General features: G+C 36.9%; 3 protein-coding genes across 3 annotated transcripts; 1 reads left to right on the forward strand and 2 right to left on the reverse strand.

Annotated features, from left to right (window-relative positions):
* Positions 1-134: 134 nt before the first annotated feature.
* LOC116307064 (muskelin) lies at positions 135-13,122 on the reverse strand. The gene is made up of 24 exons (XM_031717206.2): positions 13,031-13,122; positions 12,876-12,945; positions 11,129-11,271; positions 10,063-10,151; positions 8,968-9,077; positions 8,133-8,270; positions 7,844-7,898; positions 7,570-7,644; positions 6,978-7,273; positions 6,453-6,551; positions 6,279-6,337; positions 5,847-5,933; positions 5,344-5,398; positions 5,209-5,261; positions 5,004-5,080; positions 4,606-4,673; positions 4,246-4,325; positions 3,683-3,872; positions 2,996-3,057; positions 2,740-2,791; positions 2,559-2,609; positions 2,228-2,297; positions 1,190-1,236; positions 135-694 (listed from the first exon to the last, which is right to left on the reverse strand). The coding sequence occupies exons 1-24, from the start codon at positions 13,111-13,113 to the stop codon at positions 614-616; spliced, it is 2,190 nt and encodes a 729-aa protein (XP_031573066.2). The 5' UTR covers positions 13,114-13,122; the 3' UTR covers positions 135-613.
* A 251-nt stretch (positions 13,123-13,373) lies between these two features.
* Positions 13,374-15,426, forward strand: LOC116307070 (uncharacterized). The gene is made up of 3 exons (XM_031717212.2): positions 13,374-13,462; positions 13,645-13,705; positions 14,569-15,426. The coding sequence occupies exons 1-3, from the start codon at positions 13,376-13,378 to the stop codon at positions 15,081-15,083; spliced, it is 663 nt and encodes a 220-aa protein (XP_031573072.2). The 5' UTR covers positions 13,374-13,375; the 3' UTR covers positions 15,084-15,426.
* Positions 15,427-15,956: 530 nt separating this feature from the next.
* On the reverse strand, positions 15,957-18,106 carry LOC116307069 (uncharacterized). Its single transcript, XM_031717211.2, has one exon. The coding sequence runs from the start codon at positions 17,725-17,727 to the stop codon at positions 16,927-16,929; it is 801 nt and encodes a 266-aa protein (XP_031573071.2). The 5' UTR covers positions 17,728-18,106; the 3' UTR covers positions 15,957-16,926.
* Positions 18,107-19,514: the final 1,408 nt, after the last annotated feature.

Here is a 19,514-nt window from a genome sequence, read left to right on the forward strand (position 1 = left end):
GTCTGAAACTCATCCCTACAGAGAGCGAAGAAAAATAACTTCTGTTGCAGGTTATTGTTGATGTGATGAAAATCGCCCTTTGAACTGCTTACGTGTTAAACAAATCAATCGATACAAAGAAGAGGTTCACTAGATTTCTAGAATACGAATGCAGTTTATTAAGTCTTTACATATTTCCCTCTTCGACTGTCCCAAAATGACAAAACGAAAACGATACATCCGAAGATGTGCTGGACATTAAAAAATTTTCAGAACAAATTCTAAAATTTTATACACAATTTCGGCGGGCTGCCAAAGAGATACCATGGATGCTCATTATCATTTAATTTACGACAAGAACGGATTATCCTAGTTAGTCTTATCTCACGCTGTTAACGGTTACTTGCTTTAATTTTTTTCGCACTGTCTTGTTGCCGTGAACTTATCTTGGCTTCAGAACACAGGGAACCCGTTTGGGTATTATTTGATCGCAACTCTTGCGTCACTCCCAAAACTAAGCTGTTCTGTAATATATTATTAGTGTCATCAAAAGTTGTCTTCTCTTGAAATTTTCTCGAGAGAGGAACGATGATGCAGTGGTTATCAGGATTCATCTGTGTGAATGTGTCTGGTGTTAGAAGGTTATTAGGTCGATAAGACTTCCCTTTGGTTGTGCCATGTTTTCAGGGAAAAAGCCAACTAGCTGGTCAAACAGCTGTCAAATATAAAACATGTTATTATATCAGTATGATCATCATCATCCACCGCTATTATCTACAACATTTACATCGCTCAATACGAATCATGATCATGCGTCAACAATCATACCTCTATCATTATCATCGACAAATACAATGTTTTCCTTACGTTAACTTCGCTCCGACACAACATCATTGTTATACAGGACAATAATCATCATTGTTCAATGTCCATCACAATTATCATCATCATATCACCATCATCATACTTCACAATCTATCATCATCATAACACCATCATCATACTTCACAATCCAAGGACTGCGGACAAACGTAAAATGAGAATTGGAAAATATAAAAGACTACAGTATGGGAAAAGGTAAAGTGGTGGTGGGGGGTTATAGTCTGGAATCTATTATCATCATATCACCATTATCACATTAATCATCACATTATTCATACCATCATCAATATGTATCATTATCGTAAACTGTTGTGAATATCAATGTTACCTGTGTTCTCCCCAGATAGGTGTCATCAGGAGGAGTTAACACTTCATCTGCAGCAAAAAATACAACGTATTGTTTTACATTGAGCAACTGTTATGTTGACCAATGAGAGCACACTTTGGCTCAAAGTATGAAAAAACAATACTCTTGCTTTAATTCTCCTATAACATTTTACTGGATTTCATGTCAATCGAGAAGATAATCTATTTATCGAACAACGTTTTTGAACGATAAATTTTGCCATGAAACACAGTACTAACAATCATCGTAAGAAATTAGAACTTGTTACTTTAAAACTAATTTTCGATAAGTTAACAGAGTTTATGAATATCTAGGAGAAAAAATCTATTTATCTGAAGTAAGTTCTCCAACATTTTACTGGATTGAACGTCAATCAAAGAGATAATTTATTCATATTGTAAAAAGTTTGAACGAGTCAATGCGCTTCAAGCAAAGAGCTTCAAAAAGTGCGCTTTTTCGCCAAGAAACGCACTACAATGATCGGAACTTAAAACCAATTTCCAATAGGTTAGCAGAGTTTATTATGAATATCTATGAGAAAAAAATCTATTTATCTGAAGTAAGTTCTCGAACATTTTACTGGATTGAACGTCAATCAAAGAGATAATTTATTCATCTCGCATTCGCATTCATCTCTCATGAATGAGTTTATGAGCATCAAGCATAGAACTTCAAAAAGTGCGCTTTTTCGCCAAGAAACACACTACAACCAACGTAAGAAATTAGAACAGATTACTTTAAAACCAATTTCCGATAAGTCAGAAGAGTTTATTATGAATATCTAAGAGAAAAAAATCTTTTTATCTGAAGTTAGTTCTCCAACATTTTACTGGATTTACCAAAGAGTTTCGACAAATTGAAGGCGCGATTGTGTGAGGTGACGCCGTCGAAGTGTTTGTGTTAGATAAGCAGTGATCTCATACATACAATGTCATCAAGTCCTTTACGGTAACCCCCCCGGTGGGGTACGGTACCATGTGCGTGCCGTTTTACAGTATGATATCATCTTTCGGGTCTTACCGTTTTCACACTGCATAGGTTCCTCAATGGTCTTTGGAGTCGTGAATAAAAATCGAGTAAGGAGCTGGAACTAAAAATTAAAATAAAGAAAAGTTTTAAAAGGTGTGCCCATATTGAAAGTACATTCGAATGTTTGAGCTATAGGAACAGGGACGGCGGAAATTGCAATAATTTGAATAAATCCATTTTACTGTATCACATGGGAATATTGCGCTCATTTCGTCACATGGATCTGCCTTTGCAGATTTAATATAGAATGCAGAACTGTCCAGTTTTGCCAAGAGTAAGACTTAGCATGTCCAACTAGATTCTAATGCGCAAAGAATCTTACCTCTCTACTCTCCTCTGGGTCATCGTGAGCTACCGTTTGTGATAACTCATTCTGTAATCATGACAACAACAAAAAAGAAATGTGTTTTAAGATCGTATCAAGAATAAGAATAAAATCATTAAAACAAAACATATTTCTAATCAAAAATGCAAGGTACGAAAAAAAATTGCGTTAGGTTTACCTGTAAATATCGTAAAGCTGAAATAGAGTCAACGATTGCTAATTCGAAGAATCTAAAAAAAAGATAATCACGTTTTTTAAAGTTCATATTCCTCGCTACCATGACTATGAGAGGTTTATTCGTTTTAATGCATTTAAAAAAGTGTTATGATGAAAATGAGCGCGCACCGTTCCTTTTTTCGTAAAACGGTCCGAAATGGCAAATATTTCTCTTCAGCTTAGCTATGAATTCGGTTCTCAATTTTAGGTAAACTTACTTTTGCTTTCTAATTAAGTAATGGCATTTTCTTAGCAGTTGTTCTTTGCTTGGACGAGAAAGCTGTGGAGAAAAAAGACGTCCTATTATGAGACGACATTCGATATTGAGTAATTTTTTGTTATTAAGTCTATTTCTCATTATTATGAAAGTGGACAATGCGCAATGACATTTTAATTAAAAACTAATAGTTCCCTTCACAGCTTCCCACGTCACACTGAAAGATAATCGTGCCTGTGCATTGAAACGATAACGGCGGTGGCCTTGTAATGATAAAGAACTTTTAGAAACTTGGACAATTATACCCTGTTCTATCATTGCAAGGTCACTGCCTCTTCGATGCACAGGCGCGGTTTCCTTTCAAGATGGTAGAGGACTCTGATGAGGTTTAGTTGGAGTGTCGTAGTGGAACCGCCTCTAGGATCTTGGCTTCCATTCCTGAACACGGCGTTGCATCCGAGCACAGGTTTTTGGGTCTCCCTTGATACAAGGGTCATTGTCCGAGTTCTCTGGTTTTCCCCCGTCTGCAAAATGTGGCACTCTGAATTTCAATTTCTTCTGAAAGGTTAACCGTGCACTAATTCAAACCAGCCCAAGATGTTTTCAGGGTTCGATAATGTCGACGTTTGATTTAAGTTGCCCAGACCCTAGTTTCGCTGCGCACTTGGGCAACATATCAAAAGTGTACCTTTAGGGACCAAAAGTCATCGAGTCTCATTTTCGGTAGACTAGCCTTGCCAGGATTCCCACCAAACAAATAATGTACTTTATGGACATCATCATAGACTAACTGGTGAGCAAAACGAGGGCAGGGTTCGACGCTTTGCATCTTGGTCCAGTATTGTGGACCCATGTTTTCATTCTTGTATACGCATGACCTGTGTGTGTCAGAAATGGAAAAGAGATCAATTCTTTTTCTGGCACATAACAGTATAGACAAGTATGTTTGCATTGATCATAGCTTTGCGTCATATGCTGCATTAATCATTAATGAATAGGCTGGCCATCTACGGTATGGGACCTGTATGTCTGTGTGTCTGTATGTCGGCATGTCCGTCTGTTGACATGTATGTGTGTCTGTCTGTCTATAAGACAACCATGCAAACTCCTTGATTTCTCAGTTTTTACTCCACAATCCTTTCCCTTTCCATTATCCCACCTCCAGTGAGTACTCCAGTGGATAGTCATCTTGGGTTAAAAATTCAAACAAAAAATATTAACAAAATCCTGTGCATCCGTCGTCATATTTACCATTTATTGCTTTCAAGATCATACACCCAGAAAGAGTTCCTCACTATTTCTTCTCGTTTTTCTTTATCTTTGCTCAATCCCTGTGAGGAAAATGTAGATGGAGATAGGTCAGAGTAGTGAGGAACCGCAACATGCACAATAAAAAATACATTACGCTCCAATAGCTAGTTCTTATAACACCCAAATGGTTTTGCAAAACATCTAAAGGTCTTCCTGCAATACCAAATGGCTTTCCAAATCCATCCAACTTACTTTCTAAAACACACAAATGGTTTTTCGAAACCAGAAAATGGCTTTCTGCGACACTCAACTCGAAATGTTGCGCGCAATGTTGCACCGTGTATCCGTGCCTTAACTTACCGATAATACATGGATTTCATTCAATGCTGGGTCTATTGTGGCTCGTTGGGTAAAACCAGCTGCTGGAACTGAATAATTGCAAGTTTAAATTAATATACGCTTTTACTGCACGAAAAAATTCAAAATGTAAATAAGAATCGATTTTGTGAGTCAACGAAAAGGTGAAACACTCAATGACAACGCTTGAGTTTGGAGTCTACTTCATAGGCACATACTTTACGTTTCTCTTGGAGTTCACTACGAATTATGCATTCCGGGCATTTGGTAATTTCATTTAAAAAGTGTTTTGCATCTTGCAGCCAATCTTCAGACTGACTGCCTGCCTGTTTACCTGACTGACCGACCGACCAACCTACTGACTAAATGAATGACTTGGGCAGCTAAGAGAAAGTATTTACCTTGATCAGCATCCTTTTTGAGACCATCGAACATAACATTCACTTCATAGGTGTCGACGTTGAATTGAAGAAAATCACTAAAAATACAATTAAAAAAACAGTAGCTAGTTTGTAACACTGTATGTTACTTATTGCTGTTAATAACATTCTGTTTATCAGATAGCTTTAGCAACACACAGAAAAGACAATATCTAGTTGAAGTTACCTAAGAAACTCTTTCCCTCTTTGTCCAGCAAAGATGTACAACAGTCTCTTTCCCTTGAAGAAAAATGATGAAATAATTAATAGTCAATAAAGATACCTTAAGAATTAAAAGCAGGACAAGGTTTAATATACTCACCGGATGGAAGAGCATGGAATGTCCGATTCTTGATCGTAATTCTGGGCAATCTTCTCTGATTTTAAGAAAATTTTTTGACAGTAAATAAAATATAATATTTGCCTGATGCCTATGAATGATGATTCAGAATTTAGAATGACATAGTTTCATACGCAAACAATTGATTGGCCATAGCATAATAACAAAGGAAAACAAGCCTAATGTTAGGGATGAATGATAAAAAAGACTCATGTAGACATGACTCTTTACTATCACTATGAGGGTGTGAACACAACATGCAGCATTGCCAGCAACGTTGGATGAAAAAGGCTGTTTTTTGGTGCCTTGCATGCAAAGTAGCATGCAAGGTTGCACGCACAATTGTATGTACAGGACCAAGTAGTAACCCCTTCTACTTCTGCAACGTTGCATTCAACATTGCACTGTGTGTCTGCACCTTAGGATATCTAGTATTCTTTGAATCTCAATTGAGTGTTTTTGTTTTGCTTGCATTCGATATTTACTTTAGTTTCTTCCAAGTACTTGTCTGACAGTCATAAGAATACAGACCACTGAAGCTTGTCTCTGGTGTTCTTCCTTCACTAGACGAACTAAAAAAGAACTACATTTTTAATAAAGAATTATTGGATGAGGTTGAGCAGGATATTGTAAATTATCGAAACCAAGGCTGTCATTGACTGAAGTTGTAGACTGAAGGTCCTAATACATATCGGAAACTCTTAGCTGAAACTTGTGTGCAACAGCATTGCAAGACAAGTTTTACTGGGGTTTTACGTGGTGAAATTTGGGTTGCCAAGTAGAACGTGCTAATGTGTAACGTGCCCACTGTGTACTCTCATAAAAAATGCCCTCCCAACCAATCAGAAAGCAAGATTTATAAGTTACAGTTATTTTACATTCCCTACTATTAGGCAGGATAAACTATGACCGTGTACCTGGTTAAGACACGGCCACCAAACACCAATATACTGCTTTTTTCTTCATCCATACATATCTGGAAAATGAATACAATTTAAAGTACATACAATAGCTGGATTTATATGATTTATATGGCAATTTAATTTCACATGCTGTGATTGGTCAATTTGTAGATGAGATGGATTATTTACCTGATGGTCAAATATCAGGGATGGACCTCCAACAGCACCAGTATCATCACTTATTAATGTCCATTGATTGGCTGTGATGTCGTACACATAAAAATCACTCTGCAACAAAGGAGTAGATAAAATTTAAACAGCAATAAATAATATATTAGGTTGGTAAAGGGTTGTTTTGTGAAACTTGATTTTTTTCATTATTTCAGGAAAAATGATGAAATTTTTCATTTTTATTATTTTGGATCTTCTGTGAAACAGAATTCATAACCTCTCTTTACCACCCTGAGATATTCCCCTCTGGTATCATTAACCTTCCCCGTCCCCGTCCCCGTCCCCGTCCCCGTCCCCGTCCCCGTCCCCGTCCCCGTCCCCGTCCCCCTCCCCGTCCCCATCAGATCTCATCATCATCACAAAAATGATCATCATCATTCTTCACCATATTACCAAGACCATTCACTTAAGAGTGCATATTATTTTATAGTAGTCTAGGTAATGCTCCCAGAACCTTGAAATGGTTTCAAATTGGTGGATTACCTTAAGAGGTGTAGTGTTCCTGCTCTCAGAATCCAAATATCTTCCTAAAGTATAGATCAATTTCCTTTCTTTATCCAAGCACATTTTATGGCAAGATCTTGCACATGGTCCACCATCTAGCTCAGTGTTCCTTGACAGACATGTCCAATGTCCTGTCTCGACACTATACATCCAGAAGTCAGAGAGATCAGACATGCCATCCCAGCCACCGAATAGAAAGATTTGCTGGGAGTCTGAGTCCATTACCATCTGATGACCACCTCTCATTCCTGGTCTTGATGAGCTCAAATCTTTATCTGGTCAAAGATGGAGAGGTATTCACATTAAGGGACAGAGATTTAATGAAAACCCTGCCTGGACTCTCCGGCTACAGTAGTTCATGATCTTGTCCTATTATTTCAAGACTTCATGAAAACCCTGCCAGGACTCTCTGCCTTATTTGATCTGTCACTATCATTTCAAAATTTAATGAAAATCCTGTCTAACTCATTTAATAACTATGACTAGATGAAAATAAGTCATCAAGCACTCCAGATTGGAAATTAATTTACACAACATAAAAAAATCAAAGTCACGTTAAGTATCCACTCACCATCAACATGAGGTAAGATTGCCTTCCATCTTGGTTTATATTCCTGTTTGCTCAAGTAGTGACTAAATAACCCATCTAAAATAACAAAAAAATAAAAATAAAAATAACTTTGAAAGAGAAACTGGGAATAAGTAAAAGGTTTGAAATTAAAGTAAATATTAGAAATGGCAAAAAGCATCATTGGGTTAATGAACTACTTTGATGATATGGCCACCATCTTAGATCTCAAGGCATAAGTATGGGGCATCGTGGGGAAAAAAAGCTTTATACAAACCTTCTGAAGCTTGTCCAATCAGGCTTTCACAGCCATCGAAATCACCCTTTGTCACCTACCAAACGCAACAAAAAACTTGAGCAATTTTGCAGGAATACATGCAATAAGCTAGAGAATTTGGTAGATTGGTATGCAAAGAACTACTGCAGTCATGAAAGTGGGAGGGACTGCAACTTGAAAACTTAGCAGATACAGTGTATTAGCAAAATTGTGGGGACTACATGTAGGCTAGTAACAAAGTCCCCCACCCCACCCCTGTATAAGACATCATGATGGCTAAGTACTATACCAGTCTTTCATGTAGTTCAGTCAGCGTGGGATGTTCCAGTGTTATTCTTGTCTTTTTCTGTAAGGATTCAAATGCTTCTGTGTAGTTGTGCTGTCTGAAGTGTTTCAGGCACAGTCTTATGGCTTCTCTCTCACGATACTGAAAATCACAAGAAAGACAATGTTCTAGACCTAAATAGTTACCACCACTATCATTATGCATCAGTGAAAGTAACAGTAGTGAAGATGCAATGAAATACTTCACTCTTGGAGTACATGTACTTATTTATAATAATACAGTGTATCTATTTTTTTCTATTTTTGGAGGGTAACATATTAACTGGAACAATCAGCCAATCACATATCGTGTATTTCTAATCTTTATTTCAACTTCACATCAGTTCTATAAAGCTGTTACCTGTAAGTGTGACGTAATTTGAAGAAAAAATGACTTCCAGGTCCAAATTAAAACTTACTTCTACAGCCATTTTTTTGATTTATTTCTTCATAGCATGATTTTATGTTCTTATATATCTAATTGTTGAAGGTAGAGAATAAATCCTGGGAATAAGTTGTGGCAAGATTTGAGCGATATTTTGTGTGATTGGACCCGGAAATACAGTACGTCACAACTTAAAAGCCCTATAGATAATACTAAAATGACATTGGACAATAGTGAAACAGAGTTATCTTGTATGCATTTTTAAAATAAATACCGTAAGTAACCTTACAGTTATCTAACTTATGGCCATCTGAAAAAGCACACGGGAGGGGAAAAACTATATTCCATAACAATAAATGCTTCCTATTTCAGACCAAGGATCATTCCCTTCAAGACTATTTCTTTGTTTACTTACAGTATTGAACCATTCCAGACAGGGGTTCACTACAATAGGATCATCTACACCAGCAAGGTTGACAAACCAAATACTAAAGTTAAAGCTTGGGCCCCACGACAGGATAGGAACTAGAAAGAGAAAAATAGAAAATGAGAAAACCATCAATAACAATTAAAACTGGGGCATAAATAAAATGTGTGGTAAACCAATTATTCTCTTAGTAATAAAGTGCACAGCATATACTATCTGGTGAACAATTACTAGCCATGTATTTAGTTATCAACTATTTGGTTATCAAACAACAAAGAATTTACTAAGGCAGGAGCCAAACAAAGACATGTAAAGGTGTTTGTGTTCTGCTGACCAGTAATATACACTATTAATTTGTACAAAATAGCTGCAATTAGACAAGCATCCATCTTAAATTGGTTTTGTTCCTACCACAAATATATGGCATGCACTCTATAATTGCATAAAATTATAGCAATGGATGTCAGGAAAAAGTACGCTGAACTAGTCCCTCTCATCAAGCCTGAGCCTGACTATGCTTTGCGAACAACAAAAATTGCTTCCAGAAAAGGCAATAAGCTGCAAATGTTACTGTTCTACAATGTCATTACATTGACTTTCAATACCAATATTTGGCATATACTGTAGTATTGATAGGGAATCAACCGAACAAACAGCTTGAACCGGCTAAAAATTCGAACCTGAAGATAGAACCAAACAGAATCTTTGTGGAACAGATTTTTGTGGAAGAGAAAACTTCCAGTGATTGCGATCACATCACAAACAACAATAAAGAAAGGTGCGAACAAATTGTGAGCAGATCGCATGCAGATCGTGGGCAATTGGTGCGATCAGCCTGCGATCTGCTCGTGACCAAATGTTCCCAAGTTTCTGGGCTGTATTGTAGTGAAGGCTACGTATAAACTTTTGAATAGATGCCTTGTATGTGATGCAACGCAGCTCAATTTGGAGGACAAAAAAAAAGAATTTTAATCTCCTGAAAATTGGAAACCTAATGTTATGTCCTCCAAATTGAGCTGCATTCCAATATGCTGCAAGGGGTCTAGTGCTACAGGATAAAAGGTATCTAAAATGCATATTCACCAATTTTGATGTAGCGACATGGAAAAGCCTTCCCTTCCAGTTCATGTCTAAGGGTAAAACTCTCTTTGACGTGATCATTCTTAAGGCCACTGAAAAAGCATAGCATGGTATTAGTTACAGCAGTTGGTTTATCTCTTGTAATAATACGATTACATTCCTCTAAGGGTGCAGTCACTAATTAGAGGAGTACTGGTGCAAAAAAAGGTTATGCCATGCTTAAATTTGAATAAGTCCTCAATCCCCTATTCATACAGCACAGTTCTCATAATATATACTTCAGAGCTAAAATACATGTAACTGCTGCTTATTGGACAATGTCTAGCCAGATTTGGTACTTGTCTGTTCAAATCTTTGCCTTGCTGGCCATTTTGACCAATAATATTGAAAATAATATTCATACAGGTATGGCCAAGCTAAAACTAATTTCACCAGTCATTTGGATCAGCATCTGATGGCTTTAATTCAAGGCGTGATATTCGAACAGTAGATGTTTACACAACTCCCTATTAGATTTTTTAGAGCAAAAGAAATTAGCAGCCTTCCTTTTATTTTGATCAGCTCCCCCCACCTCTATAATAATAATGATGGTTCCTAACGGTATGATTGCAGAGATGAAGGGAAGTCTTGGTCATAGGGGGTTACATGTATATGCTATTTTTCCACCAATACACACATGTATACACCTAATTCAAAAAACGTTGTCATCACCAAAGGCAATAGGCAATAGGAGATAGGCGAAAAGTGATAGGATATACAGTATGTCATTCCAAGATCCAAGAATAGCTGGAATGACTTGTGTTTCTCATTCTTATTCTCGTCAAGAACATGGACCTTCGTGCTGGGACAAATTCAATGTTCTTTGTATTCAACAAAATCATTTCCATGTCAGAATGACCTATCGCCTATCACCTTAGGCGATGACAACGTTTTTCGAATTAGGTGTATATTTCATTAGAATTTCCCACCATATCTACAGGTTTAGTAAACCTATTTTTTGGCGGCAGTCACCCCCTCACTACGCCACTGACATGACGTGTAATGTACTGTGACAATTCATATACTGTACCTGTGAAGCAGCTCCATCATATGTTCATCATGTAATCCTCCATAGACCTTAAACTTTCTAAGGTTACACACATGGGTTTTCTCATACTTGCCAAAGGTAATGGCAGTGGTGATACCTGGTCTTGTTAGCTTTAATGTTATAAACTAAACAGATCAAAGAGATTTAATTATTAGCAGTATGGTAAATTTCAATTAAGTTGATGACTTGACTGTGCCCTGGCTTACAGCATGATGTGCAAAAATAAACCACTTTTAATGTATTTTCATTGTTACGGCTGGGGCAATCTTTCGAGTTTCCCCGGGTCGGCCGTGTTAGAACAGCAAATCACTTACTGAGATTCCATCATTCATTCACTGCATTTATTAGAATCACGTAAAGACTGGGTAAAATACAATAAGGTATATCTGTATTAGTTAAAACCGCTTACAAATAGAAAAATGTGCTTGATTAGGGAATGATTATGCAACACGTGGTCTAGCGATACTTAGAAATGAATGCTCAGTCAACTATAGGCAGTTTATGCTGAAGAATAATAATATTGATAATTTCTTGTAGAAGAACTAAATATAATGAGTTACATACCTCTGTGCTACTTGGCCGGATAGCAAATTAGTTAATATTCTAAGGAGCTTCTTTCTTAGTTTAACTTTCCTTCGACACGCTACATCAACTTATCACCCAAATCAAACTATCCGATTACGGTTATGTGATACGAGCATAATCACTGGTAAATCATTAACATTCATACACTGGCTTTTTACTGAAAAATGAGCTTTTACATACTTTATTTGTATAAGCAGAAAGCATTGAATTGAAATGTATAACATATGAAAGCGTGTACATACAGTAGTAGTATACAAATAAATTATCATCCAACATGCTTTTGTACTATAAAGAAACTGCATCTTTCAATGTTTAATGAAATTGGCTACAAAGTTTTAAAATCTCTGGTTTTGACTCTTAGACAGTAGGGAATTAGGGCAGATTTCAAATTGACTGTTAAAACATTATTCAATAGACCTCTTCGGCTTGGAGTAATGTTTTCCCATTTCAGACCATGTGTCATTCCCTAGAGAATAAGATTGTTTGTATTGAGCTGTATCCATATTTATGTGTCTTCTCATGTGCAACTGAGCGCAAACCTCAAACAAAGAAATGATACTCTAATGATACTATGTGGTCTGAAATGGGAAGACATTACGTCAGAGCTGAAGAGGTCTACATACAGTAGACATGCAGTGCTGTACCCATGAAGATGATTGTCCAAGAATTATGATAAGTAACCACAACAGATGTCATCTCTGCACATGTACCATCGAAGCTATGTGCCATAACACTTCACAAGTACTTGAAATGTACTCAAGTATTAAGGTGTACATTTCCACAATATATGAAGCCATTTAATGATACCACAGGGATCCCATATTACATAACACATATATAAATGACATTTCCGATTCTATGGCCTTTTGTTTTATAATTCGATTGCAAAAATATCTATTATAATGATGCTTGAGCATCTATATTCATAACATGAAATTTAAAGACGTATAATATAAACACATTTGCCAAAAATTATGACGTTATACGTAGTAATAAATTAATCATGAACAAAAATTGAATAATTTCATACAAATTCTCTCAAATCAGAGCTAACGATTAAAGATATAGTAGTGTTATTGAGGAAATATCAAAGAATGGAAGCCCCTGATGTTGTAATAAGAGAAATACTTGAATAAAATAATACCTGTGGAGGATAGTTACTGTCAGAGGACCATCGTGACGATTGATCGTTTGGTTTGTCAACCAAAATGTTCCTGAAAAAATAATTCGGTTGTGAAAATTTTAGGTCTTATATTACAACGAGAAGTGGAAGGAATGAAGCTTCCAACAGTGGCTTACTCTGGGAAGTAATTGGCTGAAAAACTGGACCATTTGTGGATTGTAAATGGTAGTGTGTGCACTTTTGCGGACAAATCCGCCATTTTGGCGCATTTTCATGATAGAAATTATGGGTACTACACAGGAATCCCATGAATGGTTATTAATTTCATGAATTCCGTTATTTCATAAAACTAATTTCTCTTTAAAATTTTGTTATTAACAAACATGTTGCTTGAAAATAAATGGTACTTGGACTAGAAATAAAAATAAAACACCCGATATGAAGTAAGTTTGACTAAGATCAAGGTGTTACGTAACTCGTTAATATTTCTTTGCATGGGTTCCCTGTGTTTCGTTTCAAACATGGCGGCTTCAAGGATGGCTACAAGACTTCTGTCTTTAAATGGTCCCTTTTTGAGGTCTTCCTTGAACTCTACTGCTGCAAATCAGGTGTGTGTTTTATAGGAGGGTAAAGGGGTTTATCGATTCGGTATGGCTGGTGAATTTCTTTTCAATCCTAAGCTACAATGCAAGGAATTCTTCTTTAACACAAATATTGCACATGTTAGTGCTTGTTTTCTGTGTTTAAATATCATTGTCTTACTACGATGCTTTCTTGTTTGCTGACACAGGTGAAATCCCTCTGTAGAAGAAGCTTCTCAACGTCTGGTATTTCCGGAACAATTTCCAAAGGTATAGACAAAAAGCAGCTCAATGTTTCAACCTTACCTCATTATAATCTAAATTTATAAACTCATTTTAACTTGCCTACAACACTTTTGTATTACCTATAAATGTAAGTTTGCTTTTAGAAATAGTTCTTGCATTGTCGAAATGAGCTACATGTACCTTAAACAAAGAGTAATGCCTGATCTTACTGTAGCTTGGTATGAAATGGCCCCGGGGGGTACTCTTGCCCGTTTAGGGTAGGGATGGGCCACTGAGCCCTCTGAACCCTGACCCTGTTTCAGAGTAAGATCGCTGAAATTCATACCCTGTTCCAGAGCAAGATCGCTGAAAACCATAACCTTTTCCAGTAGTGTGAAAATAGATACCCTGTTCCGGAGAGGAGAGAGCGTGACTTTTCATGGGCTAAATTATAGGTGGGATGGAGTTGTTATGATAAACTGAGACTACTTATGGATGGGAAGATAGGGGTAATTGGTCAGCAACCCTAAACTACATTTAAACCCCCTAAATGATAGCCCTGGCAGGCCCGTAGCTAGGATTTTTGTTGGTAGGGGGGGGGGGGGGGGGTGTGCTAATTTACAAAAAGTGGACCAACCATATACTTTATTTTTTAAAAGTCCCATAGGACGCATAGGTATAGATAAATTATTAAAGTAAAATTGATTTTTTTACTTAGTTTTACATGAAAATATCATACCAGCCAAAATCTCACTTGCTTAAAAAGCAGACCTTTAGCTCGCTTGGGGGGGGGGGGGGGAGTGCGAACGCACCCCCTGCACCCCTCCTAGCGACGGGCCTGCCTGAGGGCCTCTCATAATGTAAAAAATTACAATTCCATGAAGATATTAATTATTGTTTTTCTTTAGGTATTTATGGATTACATAGCATTACAAGAGTAAAAGGATTTCAAAATAACCTCCAGGTAATACCAGCAAAACAGAAAATTTTAAACATGCAACAAACCACATTCTCTACTTTACGAAACCAAATCAAACCAAACAGTTTGACGTCATCTCGGATTGGATCCTTTGCTAGTGGAGTACGATATCTTCCTACGCTAAATCAAGTACGCCGTCAGAAACCGCGTACTAAGAATATGCAAGCCAAACCCTTTATACCACGATCAGAGAGAATCCTACTCGGGCCACAGAGGAAAGGAGTTTGTATAAAAGTCTTCATTAGAAAACCAAAAAAACCAAATTCTGCACAGAGGAAATGTGCACTGTTGAAGCTTAGTAATGGCAAGACAATATCTGCTTATATTCCCCACGAGAAAGGACAATTACAAGAGCATGGTGTTGTTTTGTTTGAAGGAGGTCGTGTTCAGGATTGCCCTGGAATAAGGTTTAAAATCATAAGAGGCAAACTAGATATGAACTGATAAAGACTCTTTTCTAGTTGCAAAAGTGATAATTTCCTTGCAGAAACAAAGTTTGGCTCGTCGAGGAAATTGAGCGTTTACTTTGATTAGAACTTTGTTTTGTCACCATTTTCTTATACAGTGGCACAACAATGAAATCATTGTAGAAATTGAAATTAGATTAAGATCGTGGTATCCTGTAACATCTTCTTTGCTGTATCTGTAATGCCCTGTACCACTAGATACTTGATTGAGTACAGTATTGCTTGTGTATACTAAATGGCACCTCTATTTCTGTCTCTTTTAACTTGGTCCAGACATTACATGTATGTTTATGCATTAAATGAATGGTGGTGGTTTAAAACAGAGCAGGTTGAGCAAATAATGCCAAAGCCATATGCACTTCCTCACATGATGAGGGTGACCTGATGAGGGATAATCATGATTATGATTAAATGAATGCACTCTTTTTCTTCCTAAACAATATATATCATCCAAGTTTATTAGTTTTCAAAAGTTGTACATCATAAAAATACTACTTGGTTCCCTTTTTAAGAATACCTTGCAGGGCTCAAAATAGGACCCTATTTTTAAAACTAACAGCCTAAAATTGCAGGGAAACTTTTACTCCACCAAAATTATTTGTCCTGCCAAAAAGAAGAGAAAATTTTTTTTCTATTTCAAGCTCTGCCTTGAACTCTAGGTTACTACTGATCTTTTGTTTCTTTTTGGTTTCTTATAGTAATGGCTTAGCCATTGCTCTTTGTTTCTAGAAGCTCTAAGTTTTTGAGATAATTTTTAAAAAAAAAACATTTTGTATAAAGCAGGGATGGGTCCAGGGGGGTATAATAATAATAATAATAATAATAATAATAATAATAATAATAATAATAATAATAATAATAACAACTTTATTTAATGAGGGTGGTACTAAATAGTGTACTACACTAAGAAAATTGTGGCCCTCCTTGTGGGTATGCTGCAATGCACCAGACAATCTCTTACAACACTGAGTCACACCTGTGTTGAACTGGCCATACCATCCCTCACCTCCAGCTTGTGATTTTACATTACTTATGCTTTTTTTGAAGCAAAGGAAACATTAATTTTAAGATTCATAATACCTCTATATACATTTTTTCATTTGAGACACCCCCTAACAAATTCCTGGATTGGCCCCTATAATGAATTATACTACTAATTTACTACTAACAGTATTACCCCACCACTAGGAAGTGCCAATGTCCCTCTTTGTAAGAGCTAGAGCTTAGATTATGTTCTGATTCCCATATAGTCTTTCCCTTGGTTCTGTTGAAGAAATATAAAACACCTACACATGCTTTGTGCAGTTAAAATGCACACGGGGATTGCCAGAACGCAAGAGAAGTGTTAGGAGAAGCAAAACGTGTAGCAGAGTGTTCCCAAGTGTTCTGCAAATCTTCAAGTGCTTTTTTACTCCACACAGCATAGCAAGCAAGTTTTTTTCTTTTTTAAATACAAATTACAATAACCGTTATGTTGGATGGGAATGGTGCAACTGAAAGTGCGTGTTCATGCTCATGTGCTCTCATAAAGCACGCACTCTCAATCAATCAGAGCCCAAGATTTCTAACAGTTATTTTATGAAATCATATATTATTGTACATGTGGCACACTATTGTAAATATCTCTGGAGCCTTCTAGCATATCCAGTGTGTGCTACACTCATTCTGAAGCAGACCAGAACCTCTGGCTCTGAGGCTATTTTACTTGTCTAGAATTTACTTTATAAATTCTGTATATATATATTTTTGTATTATTTCATTCATTCTCATATGAAAACTACATTTGATATCAAACGTTTTGAACTGTAGTTGATATAAGTTTATACTCTTGAACTTCTTCTCAGCACAGCATGGTCTGTTTGATGTAAGCAGTGTACCTGAGCTTGATTCCCAATTTTGTCAAAAATCGTAAATGAAGAGTATCCTCGTCGCTGAAGGATTTGATGAAGGTTTTCATCAACCATCTCAATCACCACAATGATATTTCCTTTTCTCTCCAACTCTTCCCAAAAACTATTTACTTGAGGGGAATCAATATTGATTTTAGCTACTTTGGCAAAGTATGACAATATAATAACATCAGTTGGCATCATATTCCTAAGGGCTGTCGCATCCAGCTCTTTATTGACGAATTCAAAGTCTAAGGACTCGACAAATGGCATCCAACCAAGCTCTGAGTCATAGCCCATGAATCTAGGAGAGGTTTTTCTACCGTTGCTACAGTTGCTGCTGTAAGGCAAAATCTCATCACAGAATATCTTGAAGCCCCACATCTCTGCTCCAGGCCCACAACCAAGGCTGGTGACTTTGGTAATATCCCTGAACAATTCCTTGTTAAATATTTCTTTCTCGATTGCTGTTTTGAAAGCCTGGCATGATAGTTCTGATCTCAGACCAAATAACTCCAGTGCATAGTAAGCTCTAAAGTTTTGGCTTGCATAACAAATTGATCTCCACTGGTAGTTGTTCTTCACTCCTGATTTATAAAGGATTTTGCCTTCGCCTGTATTCTTGAGGAAGTATTGAGCTATGTCTTGGAATCTTCGCAAAGCTTTCTCATCTTCGATTTTCAGTGGTCTTGTTTGAATAGCTGTATTTTCAAATTCGCCCGACATTGCCATATCCGTTCGTTTGGCCTTTGAAAATCAAATTAACATCAAATAAGAGACTTGAAGTTGATTTTGACAAGTCCATGCACGCTATACTTCGTTTGTGTAACCGATTTCCGTTCAATAAATCTAATAAATGCACAGGCAGGGATTGATATATGAAGTCTTTTCCTCCTGTACCAACTTCCTATACGTCATATTTCAGTTTCGTCTCATTGAATACCACTGAAGCGAGGAATATTTTAATTTGATGTGACCAAGCTCTAGTTGTCACGAGACACGAAGTAGCGTCCTACGGACCAGCTTTAACTTTCAAAAGGATTTCGAGGGATTATTTTTTTCCGTAGCGGAAGTCATATTCTATACTCACTGTAACTTTAGCGCTCTCGAAAGTTGTTCCCCCAAACAAGCCTAAACATATCTATCAATATTTTTTCCCCGATGTAATAGCGCGTATAGACTGACATGTTGAAGTACTAGACGCCCTTTTTTGGCATAAAAATAACAAAGAATAATGTATAGGAATGAATCGCGTGATACTGATAACTCTGTATTAATCGTCAGAGATTATTGAATTCAAAGAAAATCGTTCATTTCGATTTCAGTAGGGAAAACCCCTTGACTGAAGCCGGAAGCGAAAGAGAACAGCTTATAATATCACCTATAACTGAATCCCGTTTATCCCTCTTATACTTCACTTCCAAATAAGATATTCCTCGCCAGTCAGATATATTTATTCTTCACATTTGGGAGAAAAAGAACCCGATGAAAAGTGCCTTGATCACTTACCTTTTGTTTCGGGGGGTCGGGTGGGAAGGGTGCATTTGCATGAATCTCACGAGAGATAGAGTATAGAACACATATCACTTATAGAACATATATTTCTACTGAAATTTAGGCCAAAGAAAAGCTAACCACTATGCCACCTCTTCACCTTCCCCGGTTTTATATCTGACACGGACTAGTTAGACATAACTAAAGTTATATCTGACACTAGCTTCACTTTGGTACAGATTAATCTTCAGAACGGTACAATTCGACTGGCACGTACTATACTCACTAGACCGCGTCAAATGATGTCCATGATATTACGTATCTTTTGAGGTAATGCTGTATGGCTGAATAAGTTGGTAAGTGTGTGTGGGTTTTAGGTTGATCAATATTCTTGATGATGTTACGTGAATCTGAGCACTGCCTTCGCATGGCTCTCTTGCAAGGAATGCAGGAACATTATATTCGATTCCAAAGGCGCGGATATTATAACGTTATCTGAAACCTGGCTAAATAAAGACATAGATGACAGTGAAGTGGAGTTACCAGGATATTCTATTATTCGAAGGGATCGCAGTGAAAGAACTGGAGGTGGAGTAACTATTTATATTCGTGAGGGTTTGATATTTACTGAGAGAAAAGACCTTCTTAATAACAACGAGGCAATCTGGATACAAGTGAATCGGACTCGCTGTAAGCCTTTAATTGTTGGTTGCATTTACCGACCCCCAAGTCAACAAGTGGATAAATTTCTTGAAGATTTTAATAATTCTTTGGACGGAATTGAATCCCACTTTAACAAAATTATACTTGGCGATTTCAACATTGATTATTCAAGTAAAAAGAAAAGAAATGTAAATCAGTCAGATAGACGAAAACTCAAGGGAATAGTAGACCTTCACGATCTTAAACAAATAATTGACTCTCCAACACGCATCACTGAAAATTCTGAAAGTCAAATTGATTTAATATTCACTGACAATGCTCACAAAATTGTTGATTCTGGAGTAAAGGATTTTGGTATCAGT

This window comes from Actinia tenebrosa, unplaced genomic scaffold, assembly GCF_029948245.1.
Source record: "Actinia tenebrosa isolate PJP-AT-01 unplaced genomic scaffold, QUT_ActTen_1.0 PGA_scaffold3__52_contigs__length_22856419, whole genome shotgun sequence".
NCBI classification, from domain to species: domain Eukaryota; kingdom Metazoa; phylum Cnidaria; class Anthozoa; order Actiniaria; family Actiniidae; genus Actinia; species Actinia tenebrosa.

Excerpts from the sequence above, each read along its gene's own strand:
- LOC116307064 (XM_031717206.2), bottom strand. The coding sequence starts at position 13,113 with ATGGCGGATTTGTCCGCAAAAGTGCACACACTACCATTTACAATCCAC. Across the intron at positions 4,674-5,003 it reads CAAAAAGGATGCTGATCAAG|TTCCAGCAGCTGGTTTTACC; the intron begins GTAAATACTTTC and ends GCAATTATTCAG. Across the intron at positions 1,237-2,227 it reads ACCTATGCAGTGTGAAAACG|ATGAAGTGTTAACTCCTCCT; the intron begins GTAAGACCCGAA and ends TTTTTGCTGCAG.
- LOC116307070 (XM_031717212.2), top strand. The coding sequence starts at position 13,376 with ATGGCGGCTTCAAGGATGGCTACAAGACTTCTGTCTTTAAATGGTCCC. Across the intron at positions 13,463-13,644 it reads ACTCTACTGCTGCAAATCAG|GTGAAATCCCTCTGTAGAAG; the intron begins GTGTGTGTTTTA and ends TTGCTGACACAG. Across the intron at positions 13,706-14,568 it reads TTCCGGAACAATTTCCAAAG|GTATTTATGGATTACATAGC; the intron begins GTATAGACAAAA and ends GTTTTTCTTTAG.
- LOC116307069 (XM_031717211.2), bottom strand. The coding sequence starts at position 17,727 with ATGGCAATGTCGGGCGAATTTGAAAATACAGCTATTCAAACAAGACCA.